General features: G+C 40.8%; 1 protein-coding gene across 6 annotated transcripts in view; it reads left to right on the forward strand.

Moving 5' to 3' along the window:
- The window catches only part of EXPH5 (exophilin 5), a 72,503-nt gene that overhangs the window by 20,807 nt on the left and 25,900 nt on the right, over nucleotides 1-25,796 (forward strand). For 4 of the 6 annotated variants that reach the window (XM_026006793.2, XM_026006792.2, XM_072729892.1 and 1 more), the window contains exons 2-3: nucleotides 19,660-19,820; nucleotides 21,783-21,945. In XM_026006793.2, coding sequence (XP_025862578.2) covers nucleotides 19,660-19,820; nucleotides 21,783-21,945 — 324 coding nt within the window. Of the gene's footprint in view, nucleotides 1-19,659; nucleotides 19,821-21,782; nucleotides 21,946-22,763; nucleotides 22,965-25,796 lie in introns of those variants that run through there. The other 2 variants (XM_026006795.2, XM_026006794.2) reach the window with 2 other exon arrangements.

Consider the following 25,796-nt stretch of genomic DNA (forward strand, 5'->3'; position numbering starts at 1 on the left):
CTAGGAAAATTTGAAGATAGAGCTGGAGAGTGTCTATGACAACGGTGTCTGTGTCCTTGGGCTACACGGTACCTCTCTTTGTAGTTTCCACCACAACCTGGACAGGGGCAAGAGTAACAGGAGGCAAACAACCTAGAAAATTCAGTGCTTTGAAGACAACCTCAGCACTCTTCTGTGGTAGGTTGTAGCAGCCAATCTGAACCCCTGCTTGATGAACCCTGGACCAGTCTGTGAGCTACATTCGGAAGCAAATACCAGCAGTTACCAATTCTGATGCCCTTTTGGTCCTTTGCTTTGAGCTTCAAAGAACTAATATTTTCCTTGACACCTGGGTTAAAATAATAAGCAAAGGTGTTGAGCAGATAAGTCATTAAAAAAACACATATGCAATGAACAAATCAAATAATAGCCAACCTCTCCAGTAATTGACATTTTTAATTGAAAAAACCCTTTTTATTTTATTAGATACCAAGTTATCAAAGATTAATAAGAACAATAATGACCCATGTTGGCAAGCGCATGAAGAAATTGGCCCTCATATGGAATCTACTTGTTGAAGAAAAATTTGGTATAACCTTTCTCCAGGGCAATTTGGTGATATATTTCATAAGTCACTAAAACATGTACATCCTTTGGCTCAGCAGTCCCACCTCAAGGAAGTTTATGGGTTTGAACTATGTGCATTTCAACATTATAGTTGGGAAAATTAAAAACAACTCCTCTATCCAACAATAAGAGACTAGGTACATATACTATGGAACAGAGATACAATGACAAGAAAATATTGATTAGCACAGCATTCTTAATATAATGCTAAGAGGGAATTGTTGGCTGCAAAACAGTATTTATAGTGTAAAAGCCTTTTTAAAGAATGTATACATGTGTAAGTGGCGTGTTGAACAAACCTGACCCCTGGGATATTGATCAGAAAGCATCTGTAGTTTAGCCCTTAAATGCCACTGGATAAAAACATGAGCAGTCCCATGACTTTTCCGCTGTTAGTTGATAAAAAGCCTTTGGCCACTTGAAGCCGCAAAACACGGTCTCAATTCAATATGGTGATTAGATTGTCTGGTCCCTGATTAATTCCGACCTCATTCAGAGCAGCAGCCTTTCCACTGGCACACCCATGGCGTGCTGCAGTGAGAAGCCTGGACAGTGAGAAGGAATTTGATCCTCCCTTTCTCCCCACAAAAGCCTCTACTTATCTATCCCTCAGTGGATGAAGTGGAGAGCAGATGGGCAGAGAGGTACAAGTTTGGGTGGGCGTGTGGGGGACCGCCCCTGAAAGGTCTTGCTTGACCAGGAAAGCTGTAGGATGGCTTCCACACCCTCTGGGTTGGACAGAAGTTTACATTTGCCTCTTGTCTTGTGTGCCCGTGGCAGGTTTTAGACTCTGTTCTCCTTCAGCTTCCTGGATGAAAGGGTGTGCTGTCCCCCAGCTCTCTGTGTACCCCCACCATGTCCCCAGGAGCCCAGTGATTCACCCACAGCCTCTTGCCACTCAAGTCTTTTGACCTCAAGCTAGCTCTAGTGGGTGTGAACTTAAAGAACCCCACACCTCCTCAGCCTCTTCGAGGGCTCATGTCTCATCCATGGGACATACACACACAGCATTTCTGCCTGAGAAACCCCAGAACTGAGGACTGATTGCCGGCTGAGCAGCCTCCCTTCAGTCTCCCTTTGCTCTGAGCTACGTGGCACCAGCTTCTCAAACTTCCTCTTCTTGCCCAAGAGTTGGACGCCAGGCAGCCTTTCCCTCAGACAGTAAGGAACATAGGTGAAGGTCTAAGGGTGGCGCTGTTGAAACTCCTCCCTCTAGACTCCTCCATCTGCCTCTACTCTTCTGGCCCAACGTGGGTAAGGAGACTCATAACCTTAACAAGAAGGTTTTGGAATTTTTTGTCGTTGTTAAGAACATTTAACACTTAACATGAGCTCTACCCTCTTAACAGAGTTTTCAGGGCATAATAAAGAGTTTTCATCTATTGGCACAATGTTAGTCAGCAGATCTCTAGAACTTACTCATTTATGCAGAACTGAAATTTTATATTTGTTGGTTAGCAACTCTCCATTCCCCCAGTCCCTTACTACCACTATTCTATACTTTGCTTCTATGAGTTTAACTGTATCAAACACCTCATGTGAGCAGAATCATTCAGTATTTGTTCTTAGGGGTCTGGCTCATTTCAATCAGCATAATGCCCTCAAGGTTCGTTCATGTTCTCACATTTGCAGACTTTCCTTCATTTTAAAGGCTGAGTAATATTCCATGTTATGTTTACACCGCACTTTAAAAATCCATCTGTTGATGGACATTTAGATTCTTCCTACACCTTGGCCATTGTGAGTAATATTGCCATGGACATGGGAGGTACAGATACTTCTTGACCTAGTGTTTTAATTTCCTTCAGATGTGTTCACAGAATTGGAATTGCTGGATCATTTGGTAGCTGTATTTTAATTTTTGAAGAACCTCCATACTGTTTTCCACCATTTTGCATTTCCATCGATAGCATACTTAAGAATTCCAATTTCTTCAGCCCGCCAATATTTCTCTTTGTTTTTTTTCACAGTAGCCATTCTAACAGGTGGGAGGTGATATCTCATTGTGGTTTTGACTTGCATTTTCGTAATGATTATTGATGTTGGAATCTTTTCACATATGTCTTGGCCATTTGTCTGCTTTCCTTGGAGAAATAGCTATTCAAGTCCCTAGCCCATTTTTAAGAAAGATTTACTTATTTGAAAGAGAGAAGGACAGAGCATGCAAGTGAGTTGGAGGAGGAGCAAGGGGAGAGAGAGAATCTCAAGCAGATTCCCTGCTCAGTAGAGAGCCAGACTTGGGACTCAGTCTCACAATCCTGGGATCATGACCTGAGCTGAAATCAAGAGTTGGACACTCAACTGACTGAGCCACCCAGGCACTCCTTGGTTTGTTTTAATAAATCCTACCAAGCAAGTACTCCTGACTGGTCTTCTCATAATTAGCTTGGAGGTGCGGAATCTCTTGCTTTCATGCCTCAGCTAAAACTGAGACAGGCTGGCTCCCAATGTAACATCCTGTTGTCCCTGCTTTAAAATGCTGGATGGACATAGGCACACACAGCAGGGTCCCTGGTTGTGGGGACTATGAGTGCTTTTATTTACTTTAAACTTTTCCAAAAAAAAAAAATAAAAAAAAAAAATAAACTTTTCCAAATCTTCTGTATTGAGTGTAATTTTACTTTAATACTTAGGAAAAAAAAGAACTTAAAATTGTATATTAGTAAATCAAAGCCTGTTTAATGGACATTTAGGGTTTCCTGTCTCAACACTGAAGAATTCCCTCATGAGCAGATTCCTACTCGTTGATTATGCTGGCTATCTTAGTTATGCTCTTTTAGGTGACAAGGATCACACAGTCGTTTACCTCCGAAGACGGGTGGCAATTTACTGCAAGTCCATGATGGAGCAGTAAGGAAACACAAGGAACAGCCTCACTCTGCATAGCCAGTGTTCGGAAATGGGGTTGTTGATCAGAATACAGCTATATTCTGGTGCGGGTCCCTGGGGCTGGTAATCGGCCACAGTGTGGCTGCTCTGCCCTGCTTCTCCGAGTCACTTCCATTGCCACAGCTGATGTTCTTTTTGACACTTTCCTCTCTGCCCCATGCCTCCAGCCTCTTCATGACTCTGTTGCCTCATGGCTTCTACGTACAGTACCGCATAACACCTGCCCACTATGTGACTCTCAGACTCTGTGACTTCAGTTTGTCTTACTTGTCATCATGATTTCAAGACATGTTGAGAGGAAGAACATGATTTAGTTGTTAATCACTGCCCAAAATAGAGCACATCAGCTGGGCAGCATTCCTTCTCTTGTTTAGTTTTTAGGTCAAGTGAATTCCTGGTTCCGTTGATGAGGACCAGGAATCTGAAAAATTTTGGGTCACATGACCCAAAACACAACTAACCATGACCCCTTTTCTATGAGTGGGACAGGCTCCCAATGCTTCAGAGACTGCCTGTAGGCTTGAAGAGTGGTCCATGGCTCCCAGACATACCACTATGCTTAATTCATTATACCACGTCCTATTTTTGGATGTTAGCAATGAGAGTGGAGGTGCCAGAATGATTTAAAGCAAAACAAAAAACAAAATGATGAGGGAATCAGACATCCAGTTTTCTTTTTCTGTGCCTACCACTCTTTTATCCTACCTGAAAGAAAACAAACATTTTTTGCTAACAAAGCCAAAATGATTCAAAGCTAAATAGATGATGACTTTTAAAATCTAAGGTCATTGTTAATAAAGACTAGTCCACACCTATATTCATAAACCAAGAAAACAGTTCTGTTCATTTCCACTTTTCTTCTGTGAAATACAGCTAGCATTACTGCTTCATTACACTGACATTTCATTTTTGAGAAATGGGTTGGTTGTTAACTGGTTGAGTACAATTCTGTACCTGTTTTTGATACACTGGGACATATTCATTTAAAGTACACAATAGCCTCTAATGTTACATTATCATTTTTATTGTATAATAAAGCTTTGTTTAGGCTTTTTCTCCAAAGACCATTTAGATTTTATGTTAAAGCATTTAATACAGCATGAAGAATAATCTCAAATTTTTATTGATTTTGAGCAAAAAGAATTTAAATTCTAGAGTCTGAAAGTTAAAATAATAGCAAATAACACATAATAATAATACCAGTAAAATATCTTTTATAATGATGTTAGGTTTCCATAAATAAGTTACATAATTTGGAGTGGACACATGCATTTTACTGCTAGCATTACTTCCTTTCCCCCAGGTACTGATTTTGTTACAAAATCATTCTGGGAGTACTTTTTTGGAGTTTGTTTGAATAAATAAATGTAGCTACATCTAAAGACAAAACATGATAAGCTCTTAATGGATGAGAAAATACAATGTATACTATGTGTGTTTGAAATAACTGATCAGCAGTCATAATCCTAATGGTAACATTTAGTTCAAGGATTCAGGGGAAATGTTCAAAGTAAAGTCTTTTGTAATGTGACTCTGCAGTAATTTCTGATGATGTGGAGTGTTGATTTGTCAGGTTAATAGATGGAGGGAAACAGTTTAAAACAACCCATCGTGATACCAGCTTGCTAAGGATTATTTCAAGGGTTAACTCTTGGGACCCCGAGTGGCTCAGTGGCTGAGCATCTGCCTTCAGCTCAGGGCGTGATCTCAGTCCGGGATCTAGTCCTGCATTGGGCTCCCTGCGGCAGCCTGCTTCTCCCTCTGTCTGTGTCTCTGTCTCTCACGAATAAAGAAAATCTTTATTTTTTAAAAAAAAAAAAAGGTTAACTCTTTGAAAATGTATTACAAACTGTGATCCAGACCAATGAGCCTTAACTTATGTACAAACTTCCTTTGACCTCATCTCTGAATCCTGTGTTGGATAAATGATTTGCAGGTCCTGGACTTTCTGAATTTCCATTACCCTTGTTGGAGATGCAGGGATATTACTTTCACATTGGTGGAATTTAGGAGACTTCAGGGCATTTTCTCGCATTCTGTGCCCTGAAGCAACGACTGAATAGCTATTTGTAATGCCTCTGTTTTTAGTCCTGGCTTGCATATTTGGTCTGTGTGTGGGTAGGGGTAGTGAGAGAGGGAATGCAGCATTAAGCTTCTTAAAGTTAAAGCTACTTTCAGAACATTGGATTTGAGTTGGTTTTCTAACATCAGTAAATTAGCATGGTACAAAGAGTGAATTAAATTGAATGCGATGAATGTGAGTATTAATTACAGTTAAGACAATGTAGTTTTGTCACCTTTCTGCCTGGATCTGGAATAAAGTTATAGGGGCATCCCTATCTTTCAACCTTGTAGGATTGCCTAGATTCCTCAGAGACTGCTCCTCTTTCTGAATTTTTTCCTTAGCAAGGCATGTTTTAAGAATTGGCATTAAGTTGCCTGAATATGAGAAAAAAATAACACAGTCTGCATTCTCATTCATGAAAATGAAGGCAGGATGCACTAGATACACAGGAGTACAGTTCTGTCTTGTTACCTGATTACATAACTAGCAGCACAGAGGGTGTGGCAAAATTCAGGTTGTAGTCGTCTTTGGAAAGAAGCTGTGAATAATATAATATGTAAGCAAATCCAAGATGCTGAGATCATAGGCTTTATCTAAGGATCAGAACTTATTGGCTCTAACCTGCCTTGCAGCTGTGCTAGTAACAGCCTCACAAGAGGGATTTATGTGCACATTTGCAGCTCCAAGCACCTTCCCTACACTGTAGAATCCTAACACACAATTTGCATTAATTTTTGCCTTACAAGTTTCTGTGGAAAGATGTCTGAGTGTCTGTGTAAAGAAGAATGAGTGGGGAGTATGCTTGGGTGGCTCATGTGAGTCAGTTATGTGTCTAACTCTTGATCTCAGCTCAGGTCTTGATCTCATGATTGTGAGTTCAAGCCCCATGTTGAGCTCCATGCCGGGCATGGAGCCTACTTAAAAAAATAATAATAAGTGAGAAGCAAAGGCTAAAAACTCTAGTTTTCAAATATTTAGTCACTGCTTGCTGTGTGTTCAGAAAGTCTAGCACTCTGAATAGGGAGTTGATATTCCACTGGCATGAAAAAAGGGCAGAGACAGGCCATGTGTTGAATAATTCAGGCTCCAGAAAATAATCTGTACTCACACTGGAATAACTCAACACATGTTACCATGCTGAGTAGTCGGGGTCTGAAGCTAGGCAGAAACATTGCTCTTTTACTCTCCATGGGATAACCACAGGCACGTTCTTTTGCATTTCATGGTTTCAATTTTTTTTTTAGTATGTAATGAGGATAGTAGTACCTACCTCACTGAGCACCCGTGGAAGCACCTAGCGCAGTGGCTGTCAGGCAGCATATGCTGACCATTTAATCGCAGGTCACTGCTTGCCTCCAGCAGGATGTGCCATGTGCACGCTTCCCATAACATTCAGCAGCATCTCGAAGGTTCTAGATATAAATAACCCCAAATGTTATCTTCATTTTCTAGAAAGATATTGTCAGTTTGAATCTGGAATTGTAAATTTTCTGGAATCTGTGAGAGCCCAGACATACCTAAATATGGATTTGTTAACTGTGTTCTTAAATAGTAGGCTGTACCCCCTTGAAATATTAGCAAAAGCATGCTTAGAATCATTAGAAGTGGGAAAGTACCCTTGGGAGCTTCAAATTCAGACCCCTTATTTTACAGATGAACAAATACAGGTCCAGAGAGAAGAGTGTCCCAAATTCGTATTCATTTGTTCACCTAGAATTTATGGAGTCCCCGCTCTGTGTCAGACATCATTCCAGAAAACAGGACAAGCAAAGTCCTTGCTCTCGTGGATTTTATTTGAGTGGGGCAAAGGGGAGATAAATTGACCAAAAAAAAAAAAAAAAAGCAAATAAATGAAGGTGTTTCCATAAGAAGATTAATGAGATTAAGACAAGTAGACCAAGTAATTTGATAGCAGGTGTGGTTGGAGGAAGGGATTATTTCTGTTGGAGGATCACAGAAGGCCTCTCTTAGAATGTGACATTTTAGCTAAGGCCTAAATGATACAAAGGAGTGGTCACGTGATAAAATAGGCAAGAATATTGCAGTTTGAGGGGAACAGCAAGTGCAAAGCCCACTGGGGACCAGATTGGCTTTCCAGAGGAGCAGAAAGAAGGCTAGCTGCTGATTAAAACAGGAGGAGGTATGATAAAACTGGTAGAAAAGGCAGAGGGCCAGAGGCTGTGCAGCCCCGTAGGCCCATTGAGTTTGGAATTCTAAGTATGGTTGGAAGCTCCTGGCTGGAGAGATTTAAGCCTTTGTCTCCAGACTTCCCTCTGTGGTTTTAAAATATCACTCTGGCTGCTATGTGGAGCCTGAATGAAGGAGGAGCTAGAGTGGATGCAGGGAGACAAGGAGGGAGTTCCTGCAGTCACCCAGGTGAGAGAATGTGGTGGTTTGGGCCAAGGAGGTGGCTGTGGAAATCCCATTGCTTGCTAGCTACAAACTCTAGGAAGGCTCAGAGCTGTCCCTTTTGGGTACTGATTAATTCCAAGCTTCCAGAACAATGCCTGGCACATAGTGAGTGCTTGAAAAATACTAGCTGAATCACATGTATAAATTACTTACTTTCTGAAGTTAGACTGGAATCCAGGATGAGATAAGTAAATGTGTAAACTATTCTCAGTTCAAGGACGCTTGCCTTATGAAAGTTTAGAAAAGTAAACCATGGGGATTCCTGGATGTCTCAGTGGTTTAGTGCCTGCCTTCAGCCCAGGCCTGATCCTGGAGACTTGGGATCGAGTCCCACATCAGGCTCCCTGCATGGAGCCTGCTTCTCCCTCTGCCTGTGTCTCTGCCTCTCTCTCTCTCTCTCTCTCTCTCTCTCTCATGAATAAATAAATAAAATCTTAAAAAAAAAGAAAAAAGAAAAAAGTAAAGTAAACCGTTTTAGATCTACTAAAAATATGCAAAACTCTTAGCAATAGTGTTCCCAACCCTTGGCATTAGCCCGTGCATTCACGGTGGGGTGAGGTCCATTCCAGTGACTGGCGGTGAGCTTACCCAGTGTGGTCCTCCTCTCTGAAATCTTCACTGCAAATTAGTTTTCTTGCAACCGGGCCATTAAGTGCAATATGGAGGTCTGAGAGGAGCAGGGGCCCCAACCAAAGCAGTTGATGCTTTGGAGTTTCTTTACAGGGAAATAAAGACCTGAAGTGTGATTCTCTTTACTGCTGTCCACGTCTGTTTTGCTGGGGAAGGTGATACACATTCCACCCCCACTCCTCAGCCAACAACACATTTCAAGGACCCCACTAACTCAGCACTTCATCCTGCCAGGCCTGGGTGTATGGGCCTTCCATGTACTCATTCACTTAATCCTTGCCAAAACCCCATGAGATATGATTACTCCTACCCCCACTTTGTAGATGAAAAAAACTGAGGCTCAGAGAAGTGAACATAACAAGGCTCATAAAGATGAGGTACAGCATTCAAACCAGATGGTCTGACTTTTTAACAAAGCATCTCAGCATTTTAATTTCCTCATCGGTAGAATGGAATATTATTTACCTCATGGTGTTCTTACCACAAAATTAAATTAACTAATACATGTAATTATGCCGGGCCTTGGGTGGTCGCCTGTGTAAATGTTAGCTGGGACTAGCTTTCCCATAATATTCTTGGGGAAAAATCATTTTTTGCATACACGATTTTAATTTGTGTGCAGGATCACATCTCTTACTTATGTCAAATATTGATTGAGTTGCTCCACAATGATGGCATAAGTTTGTAGAGCTCATTCATTACGCCCAAAAGTTGAGTAAATATGTATTGATCAGCATGAGTCAAGAACCATGCTAGGCCCTGGAGTTACCAAGACAAATGAAACGTAGTCCCTAGTCCCCAGGAAGCTGACAGCCTGGTGGGCAGCCAAACAAGTACATGACAAGTAATTCAGTATAATTTGAAAATTGAGGGGTGTCAGTGGGTGCCTTCCCAGGTGGCGTGGGTAAAAGGTATGAATGAATTAAAAAGAGATAAGATTAACCTAAGAGGACAGAAAAGCCCTGATGGCTGGCTACATGAGGAATTGACCCTTAAACTCCAAGTCTGGCTTCAGAGTGGACAGCCAGCCTTCCTACAGCACCTTCCTTAGGGTGGCTAATGGGTAAGAGATCACTCACTGTGCTCAGTCCCCACATGGCAATGATGAGTCTTACTGTGACTTAGATTACTTAGTTTTCCCTTCTGTTGTGACTTCCTGTCCTCTGAGAATAAACATCCAGGAAGGTTATAATGGCCCATTTAAGGAATACAGAAAAAAATCATCTTTTAATCTGTATTAGGCAATCTCAATCACAGCCATTCAAGGAATTTAAATGGGCTTTGTTATCTAGTTTGGCTGGAAAACTGGTGCCATTATTTTGTGGCCACTCCTTTAGTTCTGAAGGTTTGTTGTTTTCATTGTTATTGTTGCTTGCTTTAGTTCATTCCTTTTCTTCATGTGAACTTCCTTCTTCCAGACTTTGGTTTAACTATGGTTAAACCTCTATGGTTTAACTTCACTGTCAGCAAAAGAACACATTTTCTAAGACAGACACCTACTTGCTTTTTCTAATCCCAGCCTCTTCCTGAGTTTTGGCTATGGATTGAGCCAAACAGCAAGCTCTGATGTCAGAGACAAAGGCTGTCAGGAAACAATCTTTTTAGAAAAGCAACCAGAAAGAGGACAGGCCAGGCCCTGGATTGTAAAGCTGTTGGTGTGGGCTAGGAACAGGGCTTTTGCTTTCTTTACTTCACATCTTCCTGGCTGAAAGCTCATGATAGCTTTCTACAGCTTTCCCTAGCAGATGAGCGATAAGAAATCTGTACCTGGAAGTATCACCTTTCTGGAGCAGAAAAACAAAGGGGCACACTTTCCTAAAATGACTTTTCTTGGGGTTTCAGGGTTTGGAAATTGTCCTTAGTGGGACAGACTGATCCAGCTTCCATGGTGACATTAACCTAAGGTCCGAGCTCTGACTCAGGATACAGTTCCTGGCATTTGTGCTTTCCTGTGTGTTGTGGTTGCTGGGCAATATGAAACAAAAAAGTATTTGAATTTCTGTGTGGGAGGAGAACTTTAATGCTGCTTTGATCTATAATCAAGCGACAAATCCCTTTTTACAGGATTCAGTTGAACAGTTTGTTCTAGGTTTCGCTGATGACAGAACCTGTAAGACCAGAGTAGGGTGGGGGATTTGGGGAATATTTTGGCTAGAGGTCCTGGAAGCCAAAAGGAGAGGGTTGGTAGAGATCAGCTGCCAAGCTGTCTGGAAAGCAGAACAAGGTGTAATAAGATGGCTCGTGTACAGGAAGGTGAGCTGTGAAAGAGAAAATGATGTGTACAGAAGCCAAGGCAATAAGGGAAGTGGAGAAAAAATGCACAAATTGATGGCCTCAGCAAGAGAAACTCTTATGGGAGCAATTTTGAGAAATATTTGAGATCTTTCAGACAAGAAAATGGAAGGTATAATTCCTGTCTTCTGGTTTAGGGGACTTGCTTGCTCTGAACATTTGTCCAGCTGCTCTCTTCTTCATCCTATTTGGATTCTCATCACTACCTTTTTAAATGTTAAAAGTCACTTTGAGCTTACTTCTATTGATTAGTCACATTGTTTCTTAATAGAGTTGATGATACCCAGAGGCAATGAGAGAGAAGATTTAGGTGGATAGGGGCTTGAGAATCAAGGCCTGAGTTTTCATACCAGAGCAAAACACCAGCCTGCCGGTGGGCTCAAAGGTGTCTCTGTAAATGAGGATATTGAATCCTAATGCAGCCTTGTGAGGATTAGCAATAACAGTTACAAAATCCTGTCTAGTAGGAGACAGCATCTGTTGTTATTACTGATTATTATTATTTTGCCTGAAGATGGAGAAATCAATGAGATTATAAGGCCCTCTTCAGATTTATAAGATTTCTTTTTTTTTTAAAGGGTGGTTTTAATTATTTTTTTTTAATTTTTATTTATTTATGATAGTCACACAGAGAGAAAGAGAGAGGCAGAGACACAGGCAGAGGGAGAAGCAGGCTCCATGCACCAGGAGCCCGATGTGGGATTCGATCCTGGGTCTCCAGGATCGCGCCCTGGGCCAAAGGCAGGCGCTAAACCGCTGCGCCACCCAGGGATCCCGATTTATAAGATTTCTTAATGATTTAATTCTGATGTAGGAATAATGAGCCTTTTCATTTCACTGTACGTTTTCAACCAGAAGATATCTTTAAGATTATAAAGATAATAATTGGGGGACAGCCATTTGGGCTGCGCTCAGCTGGGTGGCTCTCCTGGTCCCGCCTGGGGATCTCTGCATCTGGAGGGGCTCAGGTGCCCACACTCATGCGACTGGCAGGTGGCGATGCGCCCCACTGGGCCCGTATGAGCATGCTCTCATTCTCCACACCAGAACCAAGATTCCCGGAGGCAGAGCTGAGGCAGCAAGGCTTCCTGGGGCCCAGACTCAGAAGTCTCATGATACCTCTTCATCACTTTCAGTTGTTCTGAGCCCAAGGCCAGCCCAGATTTGAGGGGCAGGAGGAGTGACAAAGTCATAGGGCAAGGGAGCCAATGATCAGGGATATGAGGAGTTGTGGAGACCTGCCCCCATCATCCAACCCCCTTTCATGAAGGAGATAAACAAAGCCGAGAAAGTCACATATTTGACCCAGATCACCCAGAGAGAAACCTGACTCTCCTCCACTGCTCTTTGTAGTATGGGAGGAAAGCAGGGGGGTGGAGGTGGAGAATGGGACCTAGGGGGACAGCTGCCACTCACTGAGCACGTGCTAAATATAGGTAAGTAGGTCACCATGAAAATAAGATGACATGGACCTGCTGGGAAGAAAGGTGAACAAAGAAAAGTGAGTTGCAGAGGTCTTCAGGGGCACAGCTAGGGAAGACAAGAGGAGAGGGCAGCTGGGATTCACTCCCCAAGGATGGAGAGTCCATCAACAGAGGAAGGAGTCCCAGAGGAGCACACTCCTTTTGTAGGCGCTCGAGTGGCATCAAGGCAGCGGCAGGCTGAGATTCCTGTGCGTGAAGGAAGAACATGTTGACTTGGAGCAGAGGGCTGGGACTGTGGCTCAGCAAGAAAAGACCTGATGTCGTTGAGTCAAGTTAATCAGCCTGGGGGTGGAACAGGCTACAAGTGTAGACAACAGTCCCTCCTGATATGTTGAGTCAAGCTGGACCAGCCAAGCCAGCAAGGTGTGCACTGGTAATTATCCTTGGTGTTCTGGTCTGTAACCCTGTGTTCTCCTTGGCAAAGAGCAGACCCGCCTGTCCCACGTGGCTGCCCTAGTATGGAACAAACCAGCACAGAGGAGGGAGGGCCCCAAGGAAGGCTGGCTATGAATTTGGTTGAATTCCACTCACAAACGAAAGTTCTTGCTCAGACCAAGTCTCCCAATGGAGACTTAAAATGCTGTCCTTTGAAGGTTCACATATCTTTATGTTAAGGTGCTTTGCTTGTTTATTGTGTAGTGTTGAGCTTTGGTATATTTTTTTAAGGAAATTGATCAGTCTGAACTGTTGGTTTTACTGTTGTGTTCTTTCAAGAACTCAGAAAGAAACTCAGTCAGGGGCACCTGGGTGGCTCAGTCTGTTAAGCATCTGTATTCACCTCAGGTCTTGATCTCAGGGTTCTGGGGTCAGCCTCGCATCAGGCTCCCTGCTTAGCAGGAAGTCTGCTTCTCCCTCTTCCTCTGCCCTCCCCCCCCCCTCGTGCTCGCTGGCTTTCTCTCAAATAAATAAAATAAAATTTTAAAAAAGTAGCTCAGTCAACCATTATAAAAGTACTGACTGTGTTTTATAGGACATAAGACTCTGGTATAAAGGATAAAGGAGTTGAGTTACAGGTACCCAGAGAATTTAGACTTGTATGCCATTCATAACCTCCCTTCCTGGGTTATCCTCACTTGGAAGGCCAGAATTGTTTATGTTTTACTTCCTTTAGGAATAGGTAAACACAATGCCATTTTTTTTACTACCTGACCCTTGAATTTTCAGGCTCTTGGCTGTACATATTCACCCAGTTGTCAGCAACCACGGAATATTGCTGCTTTAAAAGCCACTGAATTTCTTTTTTAAAAAAAGATTTTATTTATTTATTTGAGAGAGAGAGAGAGACAGTGTAAGAGAGTGAGCAGGAGAGCACAAGCAGGGTGAGCAGCAGAGGGAGAAGGAGAAGCAGACTCCCCACTTAGCAGGGAGCCCTATGTGGGGCTCCATCCCAGGACCCTGAGATCCAAGGCAGACACTTAACCAACCGAGCCACCCAGGCCTCCTGAATTTCTTTTTTTTTTTTAAGTTTATTTATTTATTTTAAGTAATCCCTACACACAATGTGGGGTTTGAACTCACAGCCTGAAATCAAGAGTTTCATGTTCCACCAACTGAGCCAGCCAGGTGACCCAAAAGTCACTGAATTTCGTAAAATCATGCCCTTTCATATATCTGCATGTAATTACTGTCTGCATTTCATTTCTCATTGTTTTTGGGGGACAAATATTAGCATAAGCACATCCACAGATAAAGTGTGTTTTACCTCCTTTAGCCCTAATCAGAATGAAAGTCATAAATCTGGGGAAAATAATTAGAGTATTATTAAAAGTATTTATTAAAAAAAATAAAGAGTTTGTATTTTATTAAATATGCCTCATTCCAGTGAAAGACTCTCAGGCATTGATTCATAAATTGATAAATACCCTGAAAGTATTAAATTCAGAAAATAAAAATACTCGAAAGGATAACATCTAGTCTTCCTAAGGTGCCAAGCGATCATCTTGTACATCTCTGGCTTGAGGAATATGCTATTGCCATTATGAGAAGCATTTGGTATAGTGTATAAAGAATCACAAAAAGAGGATTTTTTTTTACTCTTTGACCCAATAATTCTACTTTAATGTCTGTCAGAGGCACGGTAAAAATAGAAAATGCACAGTGGTATCTCTTATAGCAGTATTTTTTTTTGTATGTTTTTTTATTGGAGTTCAATTTTACAGCAGTATTTTTAAGGCAAAATCTTAATGTTCTTCACTAGAAGAATAGTAAATAAATTATGGAAATCATACTAGCTTGAATATTATGCAAATATTTAATGATTGCTCCAAAGATGACTGGTGGTAAAGGTGATAATATATAATGTTTTTTTTTTTGACGATTGTTTGTGCCTCCTCTATGAATGGCATCTTCTGTGCACCTATGTGAATCAGAAATTGAGGAGTCTCTGTTCCCTATAACCTTGACCTGTCTCTGTTCCCTATAACCTTGCCAAATTACTTCATCACTTGGTGGGCACTTGAGGGTATATTTCATCTGCTAAGTAGCTCTGAAAACTTTCTACTTTTCTTCTACTCTTCTACTTCACCACCACCACCCTGGTCTAAGCAAACACCTCTTTGTCCTGAACCCTACAAGTACCCTGACCATGGTCCTCTAGAATCCTCTCTCCACCTACCGGTAGCTAAGATATTTTTTCTTTAATTACTGAAGTATATGTATAGCATTATATTAGTTTTAAATTAGATGTACAATATAATGATTCAATATTTGTATACACTGCAAACTGATCACCACAGTAAATCTAGTTAACGCCCATCACCACACACAGCTACAAAATTTTTTTTCTTGTGATGGGGATTTTTAAGATCTACTCTCTTAGTAACTTTCAAATATGCACTGCAGTATCATCAACTATAGTTGGCATGCTGTACACTATATGCCAGAACTTACTTATTTTATAACCAGAAGTTTGTACCTTTTGACCTTCTTCACCCATTTCACCCACTTCCCATCCCCCACCTGCATCAACCATCAATCTGTTCTCTATGTCCATGAGCTCCATTTGTTGTTCTTTAAATTCTACATATGAGTGAGATCATATGGTATCTGTTTTTCTCTGACTTATTTCACTTGTGTAATAGTGTCAAGTTCTGTTCATGTTGTTGCAAATGGCAAGATTTCACTTTGAAATCTTATGACTGAATAGTATTTCATTGTATGTATATATGTGTGTCTATAATTGTATTTGTATTGTATTATATGTATATATTATATAATATTGTATATTTTATATATGGAATTAAAATTGTATTTGTATTGTAGTTTGGTTTTCCATACAATTACAACTTCAGAGATGCATATACTTTTTGAGTTAGTGTTTTCATTTTCTTTAGATAAATACCCAGAAGTGTAACTGCTGGATCATATGGTAGCTCTTTAACTTTCTGAGGCACCTCCATACTGTTTTCCATAGTGGCCGCACCAGTTTACACTCCCACCAATAGTGAACAAGGGTTCCCTTTTCTCCACATCCTCACCAATACTTGTTATTTCTTGTCTTTTTGGTAATAGCCATTCTGCCTTGTGTGGGGTGATATCTCATTGTGGTTTTGATTTGCATTTCCCAAACAATTAGTAACTTTGAACACTTTTCATGTGCCCTCTGGCCATCTGTATGTCTTCTTTGGACATTTTTCCAATTCCTCTGGCCATTTTTTAATCAGATTGTTTGGGTTTTTTGCTATTGAATTGTATGAATTCTTTATATATTTTGGTAATTAACACTTATCAGATATATGATTTGCAAACACTTTCTTCCATTCAGTAGGTTGTCTTTTCATTTTGCTGAAGATTTCCTTTGCTGTAGAAAGTTTTTAGTCTAGGATGATCTTTTGAAAATGTCATACTGCTGCCAGGTCAACAATGCATTCTCACTGCTGCTGGACTAAGTGCCAAATTGCTCATCCCAAATGCTCACCGTATGATCTAGCAACTGCCTCTCGGCTCTCCCTGATGGTTAGTCAGTTAGTTGTCTCTTTGTCCACACTGGAGCCAAGCTGGCCTTATTTCAGCTCCTTGCTTCTTTCCTTGGGGGCACTTGCCCTAAGGCTTGGAAAGTTCTCTTCCAGAACCCCCTAGCTGCTACCCCTTCATCCTTCAACCTTCAGGCTATGTGTCATCTTCTCAGGAAAATCTTTGCTGCTGCCCATACCAAGTTCTATGTTACAAACTCTCTTAGCACCTGTTTACTTTTCTATTGTTTGTCCCCATAGGGTGTAAATCCTGTAAGGGCAAGGACTTGACTTGTTCACTGCTCCACTACCTGGAGTTCAAACATGCGTTGAATGAATTAATCACAATCATCACTCTTGTTTACTTTACATCTGTATTCTTACCAGGCTTGGATCTGTATCTCTTATTAGATGGTGAGTCCCACGGGGTGGGAACTATGTCTGCTCTCTTTAGCATTGTATCCCTGCATGCACCCTAGGAGGCCTTCTACAAATGTATATTAAATAAATTGTATTACAACCATATGAAAAATCACACCCAATGGTTAAGAGTGATTGCGTTAGGACTGTGAAAACAATATGGACTTACAACTTTTAAAATGGTATGTGTTTGTATTTTTATGTTTCAATAACTATATAAACATATGTATAGGTATGTGTATGTATGTACATAGGTATATGTAAATACATATGAATAAAATTTTTGTACAAATAAAAAAAATTTTAAAAAGGACTGTGAAAACATCATTGATTTTTTTCTTTATCTACAAGAAAAATTGTAATGAAAAACCCAATATAAAAATTTCACAAACAAAAAGAAAAAACAGATTCATATTTTGTATTTACTGAATAAACATAATTAAAAAGTTAAAAATAGAAATAATACCTATAATTATTCTGCCCTAAGAGATCAAGTGTTCTGATTTGTTTTCCCCAGTGTGTCATTGTGGGTGAAGCATTTTACATAGCTTGGAATAGATAAAATATGCATTTTGTTTTAGCTACTTCGTGCAGTATGCCATGCATTTTCCCAGGATGCTGCATTGTCTGCATAATTATTTTTAGAAATGAATTAATGTGGAGGGGCCTGCTTCTTCAAGATACATTTCCAGAAGTAGAATTCAAACCATGGGAGTATTCCCATAGAGGTACAGATTTCTGATTTCATTAGCCAGGAGTTGGAAAAGAAACAGGCTGTGATGGATATGAGTGCCAGTATGGAATGAGCACTTGAGGTGAAATGAAGTGAAGTGTGATTATTTTCAAAGAGTCAATGTTACATCAAGCCTCTAGTAAAAACAAGTAAATACAGTTATGTTGTTTGGAGAATGCCAAAGTCAGGTAGCTTGACTCCAAGGTGAGGTGGATGGATGCATTAAGAAGTGGAGGAGGAGGGGCAGCTGGGTGGCTCGGTGGTTGAACATCTTCCTTTGGCTTAGAGAGTGATCCTGGGCATCGGGCTCCCCAAGGGGACCCTGCTTCTCTCTCTGCCTGTGTGTCTGCCTCTCTCTGTGTGTCTCATGAATAAATAAATAAAATCTTAAAAAAAAAAAAAAGAAATGGAGGAGGAGGGGTGTTGAGTGACGGGCTCCAACAACTACAGAGGACTTTGAGAGAGCAGAGGTGCTGAACAAATGTGGGACATTAGTAAGTGAGGTGTTATAAAGTTGGAAGCAGCCAATACTGATTAGAAAGTTACCTGTGGTCTCTCAATCTGCTAGTAAGGGAAGTGGCAGTAGAAACAGGAGTGACCAGGTGTCAGAGGGATGGCAATGACAAATGGAAGCACCAAAGTGGATGTTGTGGGCTGGACATGAGGACTGCTGCCTAATGCATTTCAAAATGCAAGTCTGGGCAGGATGGCCTCTGGCTTCCTTCTTGATTATTTTATAAAATGACAGTATCATAGCCCTAAGCAGGAGCCTGAGTTGCAACCACCTTGGTTCATTAACCCCAAATTTGCCACTCTGTAGCCATCTTACTCCCCATTTGCTTAATAATACAAACTCTCCAACACTTGTGCTTCACAGAGGACCCTGGATAAAGGGTATCTGCTGCAGAATTACATGAAATTCTTTCCCAAACAGCAGAACTTCCCAAGCTTGGAGCCCATCAGCAACCCCAGGCCTGTGCCAAACTGACCACTTTAAGAGATTTACATTGTATACTTCAGACTCCTCTTTCTGCTCTGTTTGCCTGTCCCGGGTGCCCACAATCGCTATTCCTCTCCCTCTCTTCTCACTCCCTGAATTAAGCACCTCTCACTTCCAAACAGTTCTAAGGGCTTTCCTGAAATAGAACAGAATGATCTCCTTTAAAAAAAAAAAAAAAAAGAAAAGAAAGAGGGACGCCTGGTTGGCTCAGTGGTTGAGCGTCTGCCTTTGGTTCAGATTGTGATCTTGAGGTCCTGAGATTGAGTCCTGCATGGGGCTCCCCACAGGGAGCCTGCTTCTCCCTCTCCCTGTGTCACTGCCTCTCTCTGTGTGTCTCTCATGAATAAATAAATAAAATCTTAAAAAAAGAAAGATCACAACCAGTGATTTAATTAAGAACGCAGCCAACATTTTCATTTGAAAGAGGACATAGCAGGAGAAGGCAGGGGAAAAGGATAAAGAAGGAATGATAAGACTTCAAGTCTGGTGTTTGGAAAGTGTGGGGCAGACACAGTTGTGCTCTGGATAGTTTTTCCTATCCATCTCAAGCCACACTGGCCTTGACTACTAAGCATTAGCTGTAAACTCATTCATGGACTTTTGTGTTTCAGGAATTTTATTATCTAAAATCATTACATTCAGTCATTTCTTCTCTGCTTGTAAACTTTTATCTTTGGCCACTGGATGAGCAAGTAAGAACCCTATCTATTATATTCAGTGTTGAATCCCCACTGTCTACACTGGGACTAGAACATGGACATTGCTTAATAAACACTGAACGAATGAATGAATGAATGAATGAGCAAACGAGTAATCAGAACTAGAATATTCTGGTTTTTCCATGTCATTAAACCATCAATCATTCAACTCTATTAGGTCGGGTTCACATAATGCTCGTCCCAGGTTGTCATCACCAGCTTGATTATTTTAATGACTAGCAAAAACTTTTAGATTGTCATTTAGAAAAATACAACTAAAATATGTACATGGTAGTGAAAAGGGAATTCTGACTAGAACCCATTTCCCTCCGTAGACTCAGAGTTTATGTAGCTCTCCCACTAGCTCACATTTAGCTCCTATCGCATGAGTTTTTACTTAATATGAAGTAATTTATTTATTTATTTATTTTTAATATGAAGTAATTTAAAGGGTGCATTGATATTTTTGCTTTATTTCAGCAAACTCCAGAACACAAAGAGGGATATCAGATGGCTTCAAGGAGTGACTGGCGAATGGTTTGAAGAAATTCAAAGAAAAAAGTTTTGCAATGAAACAGATGTTAGCCAAATGTTGAAACAACCACTTACATACAGGCTAAGGAAGACAATGGCAGAAAATGGTGAGAAAAATATTTAGATCTAAAAGTTTTTTTTCTTTTTTAAAAGATTTTATTTATTTATTCATGACAGAAAGAAAGAGAGAGGCAGAGACACAGGCAGAGGGAGAAGCAGGCTCCATGCATGCAGGGAGACCAACACGGGACTCAATCCCAGGTCTCCAGGATCACACCCCAAGCTGAACGTGGTGCTAAACCGCTGTACCACCGGGGCTGCCCTAAAAGTTTTTTTCTTATGGCACAGTATTCTAGATAATGACTCAGTGGCTCTACAATTTAACCAATCCATATTTAGGACTATTTTTAAATCATAGGGAACAAAAGTTTTATAACCTAACAAATAATGAAAAGAGTGAACAGAAAATGTGCTGTAATGTCTTTGGGGGGTGGGGTGTTTCTAGAATCATGCAAGATAGCATAGTGGTTAAGGACAGACATCGATACTAAAAAAGACTTGGATTCAAATCTCCACTCTCTCTGTACTCTCTATTAGATCAGAATCCATGTGTCTGTTCAAGTTACTTATTCTCTATAAGCTTCAGTTTTCTCATCTTTAAAAGGGTATGATGATACACCTCATAGGGTCATTGTATATGTATAAAGTACTAGACTGGAACACAGTAGGCACTTAAATGAATGAGATGGTGATGCAGAAGGAGGAGGGAGGGGGAAGGGCATAGAAGAGCTCCATAGGTAAATGCTTTCTTTGAACATCCCAACTGTGTCACTATTCACATGTCACTTATCTTCACCAATCACTTTCTTTATCTGTAAATGAGGATAATAAAACCTACTTTCACACAACTATTGTGAGAATAACAAAGTGCATTCAAAATTATAAACTACTAAAACAGTGTAGAGTGTCTTCCTACTGATATAGTCACATGGACTACTTTTTCTTGTGTGTTACTAACATTAGTAACATCAAAAAACATGTAACAATATTTCTTTTTTTAACAATATTTCTAAACTTATGTTGACAATATTTTATAACTCCCATCATTAACAGATCTAAAAAGACTCATAGTCCAGATTTTGAAATTAACTCCATATATACCAGGCTTACCTTAATCTCTCCCCTTACCTTAATTTCTCTAATACTTAAAATTCAGCATGCCCAAATATATTACAGCATTATAGACTTAGTATGTGTTGGTTGCCTTAGAATTTTAAATTCTCACACATATAACTATGTATTATCTGTACATATATTAGACATATTTATATAACAGGCTTGTATACATATAAACCATATATGTAGCAAATACACAAACACAGAGATAGATTTTTGATAGGAATAAGGAACACTCTAAATGGCTTAATTTTCTTTTCCTTCACTTTCTTTGTAGTAAAAAGTTATTTGGTGGGATCCCTGGGTGGCGCAGCGGTTTAGTGCCTGCCTTTGGCCCAGGGCGCGATCCTGGAGACCCAGGATCGAATCCCACGTCAGGCTCCCGGTGCATGAAGCCTGCTTCTCCCTCTGCCTGTGTCTCTGCCTCTCTCTCTCTCTCTCTCTCTCTGTGTGACTATCATAAATAAAAAATAAATAAAAAATAAAAACACAATGCTTTAAAAAAAAAAGTTATTTGGTGTCTATCACTGTGGTTTTAAAACACTAAAATAAAAATATCTGAAGGACAGGTGGCTAAAAGCAACCCGAAAGTTGAAGAGGGCCTTGACCCCTTCCATACAACTTTGGATGGATTTGTGCAGCTGGTGTGCAGAAGTGCAGCCCACAGTTCACAGTGCATTGAAAGGCTCCCCATTCTTTATGAGGATTTTCTCTACTCAACAGAACCATCAGAGGCACAGGGCTTCCCTAAGTTCCTGTAGTCTTTCTGTGGGGGTGCCTGCAGCGTTTCAAACTGCATAAACGGGTGGGAAGCAAGAGTGGAGTCTTAGTTCTCTGAGATATAGTTACCTGGAAATATTGAGTGATGCCAGATGTCTACAATGTCCCCCTAGATTCCACAGAATCACAAACATCAAGATCTAAAAATATACCTCATCAAAGAAACCCAACATCGATTTCTTCTCGGCTGAGCTTCAGATCATCCTTTGCTTCTCTGTTCTCATTCAGAAAATCCAGAAAGGAGACTTTCAAGCTTCAATCGCTAGGACAGAAAGGGTGAGTTAAACCCAGATCATGTGACAGCTCTGAGGCCAGTAGCCTGTTTTGTGTTCAGAATGTTTAATGTTTGTTCTTAGGCTTTAAATTCAGATACTAACAAAGGAAACAGGACTAAACTCGCAGCGGGACAAAGTCCTTCTGCAATCATGAAACTTGGATCCTTTGAAAGCCAACTTCTAACCAATTGCACAGGTCCCAGGGAGTGCACTGAGTGAATGATGGGTTAAATGTTGGGAAATAATAATTGACTTTCTCTGCTGTTTCAAGAACCTGTTCTATGCTCTGGTCTGGAAGATATCTTTAAATCAAAACAACTTTTTGCTTGGGGGGGTGTGTATCTGTGGTCACAAGGAGAGATGGGGTATAAAGATGAATTGAAAGCAAAGGAGATGAGCAAAGAGAGTAGAGAAAACTTGCATTTTAAAATTGAGGAAATAAAGGTATTACTGTGCTGAGCGGTGTTTGGGACAGCTGTTCTGATGTGGTTTTCCAGAATTTAAACTTAAGGTAAAGGAAAAGAGGAAGCTCTGGGGGCAGGCAGAGCTCCAAATAGCTCTCAGTGTAGAACGGTGTAAATCGGTTCATCTTGACTCATTAGTTGTTGGATTGTTTTGTGAAAAACAAGCAAGGCTTTGCCTACATGCAATCGAGCTGACTGCTGAATATTTTCAGCATGTCTTCCTGGTTGAAAAGCTTCCCACCCTCTTGTGGTGTTGGCTTCACACGTGATGTGTGCCGTCAAACCATTAGGAGTGCGTTGCTGCACTAAATAGGTGCTGGAGGTCACTCTTGCTGGAAAACAGCGCACGCCACTTGGTGGGGTGTGTGATGAGGCTCCCAAACCTGCAGAACAGAACTCTGCCCTCCCCTCTTGGGTTGGATGGAAGGTTTTTTCGCTTCCAGCTTTCACCTGAGACTGCTTTTGTCTTTGCTGAAATAACGAAGAGCTGAACAGAATGTAGGTTTAGGTGACCATCTCTACCAGAGTCACTTGTAAGGAAGTACTCTTCAAATAGGTGAGTTGCTTTTCTTTGTAAGAATGTTTGAAATCCGCCCCCCTCCAAAAAAAAAAGAATGTTTGAAATGCTAGTAATTCTCTCATTTGGGGATTCGAAATCAAAGGGTATGTCCTTTTGAGGAAATGCGGATTTTTAAGGGCAAGAAAAATCTTCCTGATGTGTGGTGTAGCTGGGACTGATGGTGTACTTTGTGTTTTAGGTAAGTTTCTTTAAGGCAGAGTTTTATACGGCTGCACAATCTAACATCAGTAAACCAGGAAAAGTTGAGAAACCTGTTCACTCTGTGGACAAGTTATTTCCAAGCTCATATTGCAAGTCACTGCAAAAGTGGATCAAAGACAGCAAATCTAGAATCTTCCATCTGGGTATCATGTTTTCTGGTCATAGACCAAGGGTGAAAAAAAAAATCACAACTTAGCAAAATTTATTTAGCAATCGTCCTTCCTGTGTGCCAAAATGACATGTAGCCTTCTTTTAACCATACAAACTGAAAATAAAAATCAGAATGCAGAAGTGAAACAGATTTTATCCTTAAAGTATATATGCATATGTTAAGCAGTTTTCAGAATTTGTCTTCTCTAAATACATTCTACTTTCAAACCATAAGCGGAGATAAATATTTATTAATGCTGAGGACGCAGAGTATTATAAAGCCGTGTTTTTTGTTCCTGAGAAGTTTCAGTAGATAAACTGCAAAAATATGTCTTTTTATTTTTAAATATGTGCGTGACCTAAATATTTGGATATAAATCCTGAGTGTGTGTGTGTGCACCCGCATGACCAGGGGGTGGTCTTAGAGAGTGTTGTACTATGGTAGGAATATTAATTGTGTGTTGAACATTTCTAGGGACTCTTTACGCTTAAGTAGAACCTAACTTTCTTTGGCAGTTCTGAGCTTTTGAAATACAAAATCAGCCTTCCAAATACATGACTCAGGAGCTCCTCCTTGCCTGTAATGCACCAGGAAGAACTGACAAAGAGCCCAGGAGAGCAGAGACATTCTGTGCCAGGTCAGTCAGGTTTCTACTTGCCAAGGCCACCTAGGCTAGACTTTGTCACACTCTGTGCTCTGGAGAACAAGTCAGCAAAGCAGTTTAGAGAATCTTTTGCAAATCACAGAAAGAGAACCAATCCCTCTAGGCAAAATACAGCTTTCTGTTCAGCCCTGAAATACTTGAGTATCAGAGAAATTTCTTTTCATCTATTAAGCTGTGGTTTAACCAAGAAATGACACTGGATCATGGATAATTCTTCCCCAGAAAAAAATGGATTTAGTTATTTCATCAGATACCTACTTTAGAAAGGCCCAGCCAGTAAAAGTATATGACCTACTGAGGCTTGATTTCCTACTATGAGTGGATAAAAAGCTATGGGAACATGGTGACTTAATGAATTAACAAAAAGGCAAAAAAGGTTTGCCATGTCTGCTTCAAATATGACTAGTTTCTCCTCCCAAATCTATGTACTTCCCAAATTATCTCATTATTTTTTAAAGACTCTATTCACTTCTTTGAGAGAGTAAGAGCAGGGGAACGAGCAGAGGGGAAACAATTCTAAGCAGACTCCCAAGAGCTGAGTGTGGAACCCAACTCAGGGCCGAATCCCAGGACCCTGAGATAAGGACCTGAGCCAAAACCAAGAGGCGGACACTCAACTGACTGAGACACCCAGATGCCCCATTCCATTGCTATTTTAATCCTATTTATAAATGATTGAACTATATCCCCTGTGACCCTTCCCCAGCCCCAGGAAAAAAGGAAAAATATTTTCCACTTGTGTTGATTTGTTTATTGCTGGCCAATAAATTCAAGAGAAGTATACATGTATATTGCAAGTATCTTTCCCCCAACATTTCCCTGTATGTCTTGTCTCCTCATGTCTTATTACAGGGCATCTAGTGCCTGTGACATAGTACTCAGCCCCCTAGCACAAAATTTCAGTAACCTGGAGCCTCGAAAAATCCTTCTATGGAGTACAGCAAATACCCAATAGTGTATGTCATGAGCTTATAAATGCAGTCTTTCTGGCTGCCAAAGAGTATTGACAGCTGTTCATTCCTTATTCCAGACCCCCATGATTCCAACGATCCCCTTCCCACCATGAATACATGCTGTGCATGCCACTCTGTGTCTCATGCTACCACATGATCCACAGCAAAGCTGCCCCTTCAAGGGGGCCACTCACATTCTCAAAACTAAATAACTATGTGCCACCAGTTCATCATGGCGATTTTAGGTTTATGGACTTCCCCTCCTACTCCTTCCTTTGTTGTAGTCCCAAGGATTAGGGGAAAGTGAAAAGACGAGGGAAATAGTTCATAATGCTTATGCGTGGCAGGTACAATTAAATTTAAGATCACCTCTTTTGAGAACCATCACAGTGCTTAGCATGTAAGTACCCACTATGTGGTTGTGATTAGCAAGTGCAGCTGCTCTCCAGAGGAGAGTGCATGCCCATTACCCTGTAGCTTCGGGAAGATTTTTTTTTCCCCTTGAGATGCAAAGAGCTTTGGTAGATCCACCTCGCTGCTCTTCAGACCTGCCCAAATTTGCCTGATCTGCAGGGTGTACACAGATCAGACACTCCAGCTGCAGCCCCAGTTTATGTCAGCAAGACATTCACCTGCTGTTTTGGAAAATTGAAAAGGTGGATGATATTTTTTTCCCCTGGATTCTGGCCATTCTCTTCTTTACTCTGTCACTCACTACACATGCCGCTCACTACAAATGCCTGAGTTCGAAGACACAAAAATCTAGGACACCTTGATGGGAGGAGAAGTCAGAGTAAGCAAAATCCTTCTTTGGAAGTGCTCTTTCAGTGACCCCAGGT

This window comes from Vulpes vulpes, chromosome 12, assembly GCF_048418805.1.
Source record: "Vulpes vulpes isolate BD-2025 chromosome 12, VulVul3, whole genome shotgun sequence".
In the NCBI taxonomy this organism is placed as follows: domain Eukaryota; kingdom Metazoa; phylum Chordata; class Mammalia; order Carnivora; family Canidae; genus Vulpes; species Vulpes vulpes.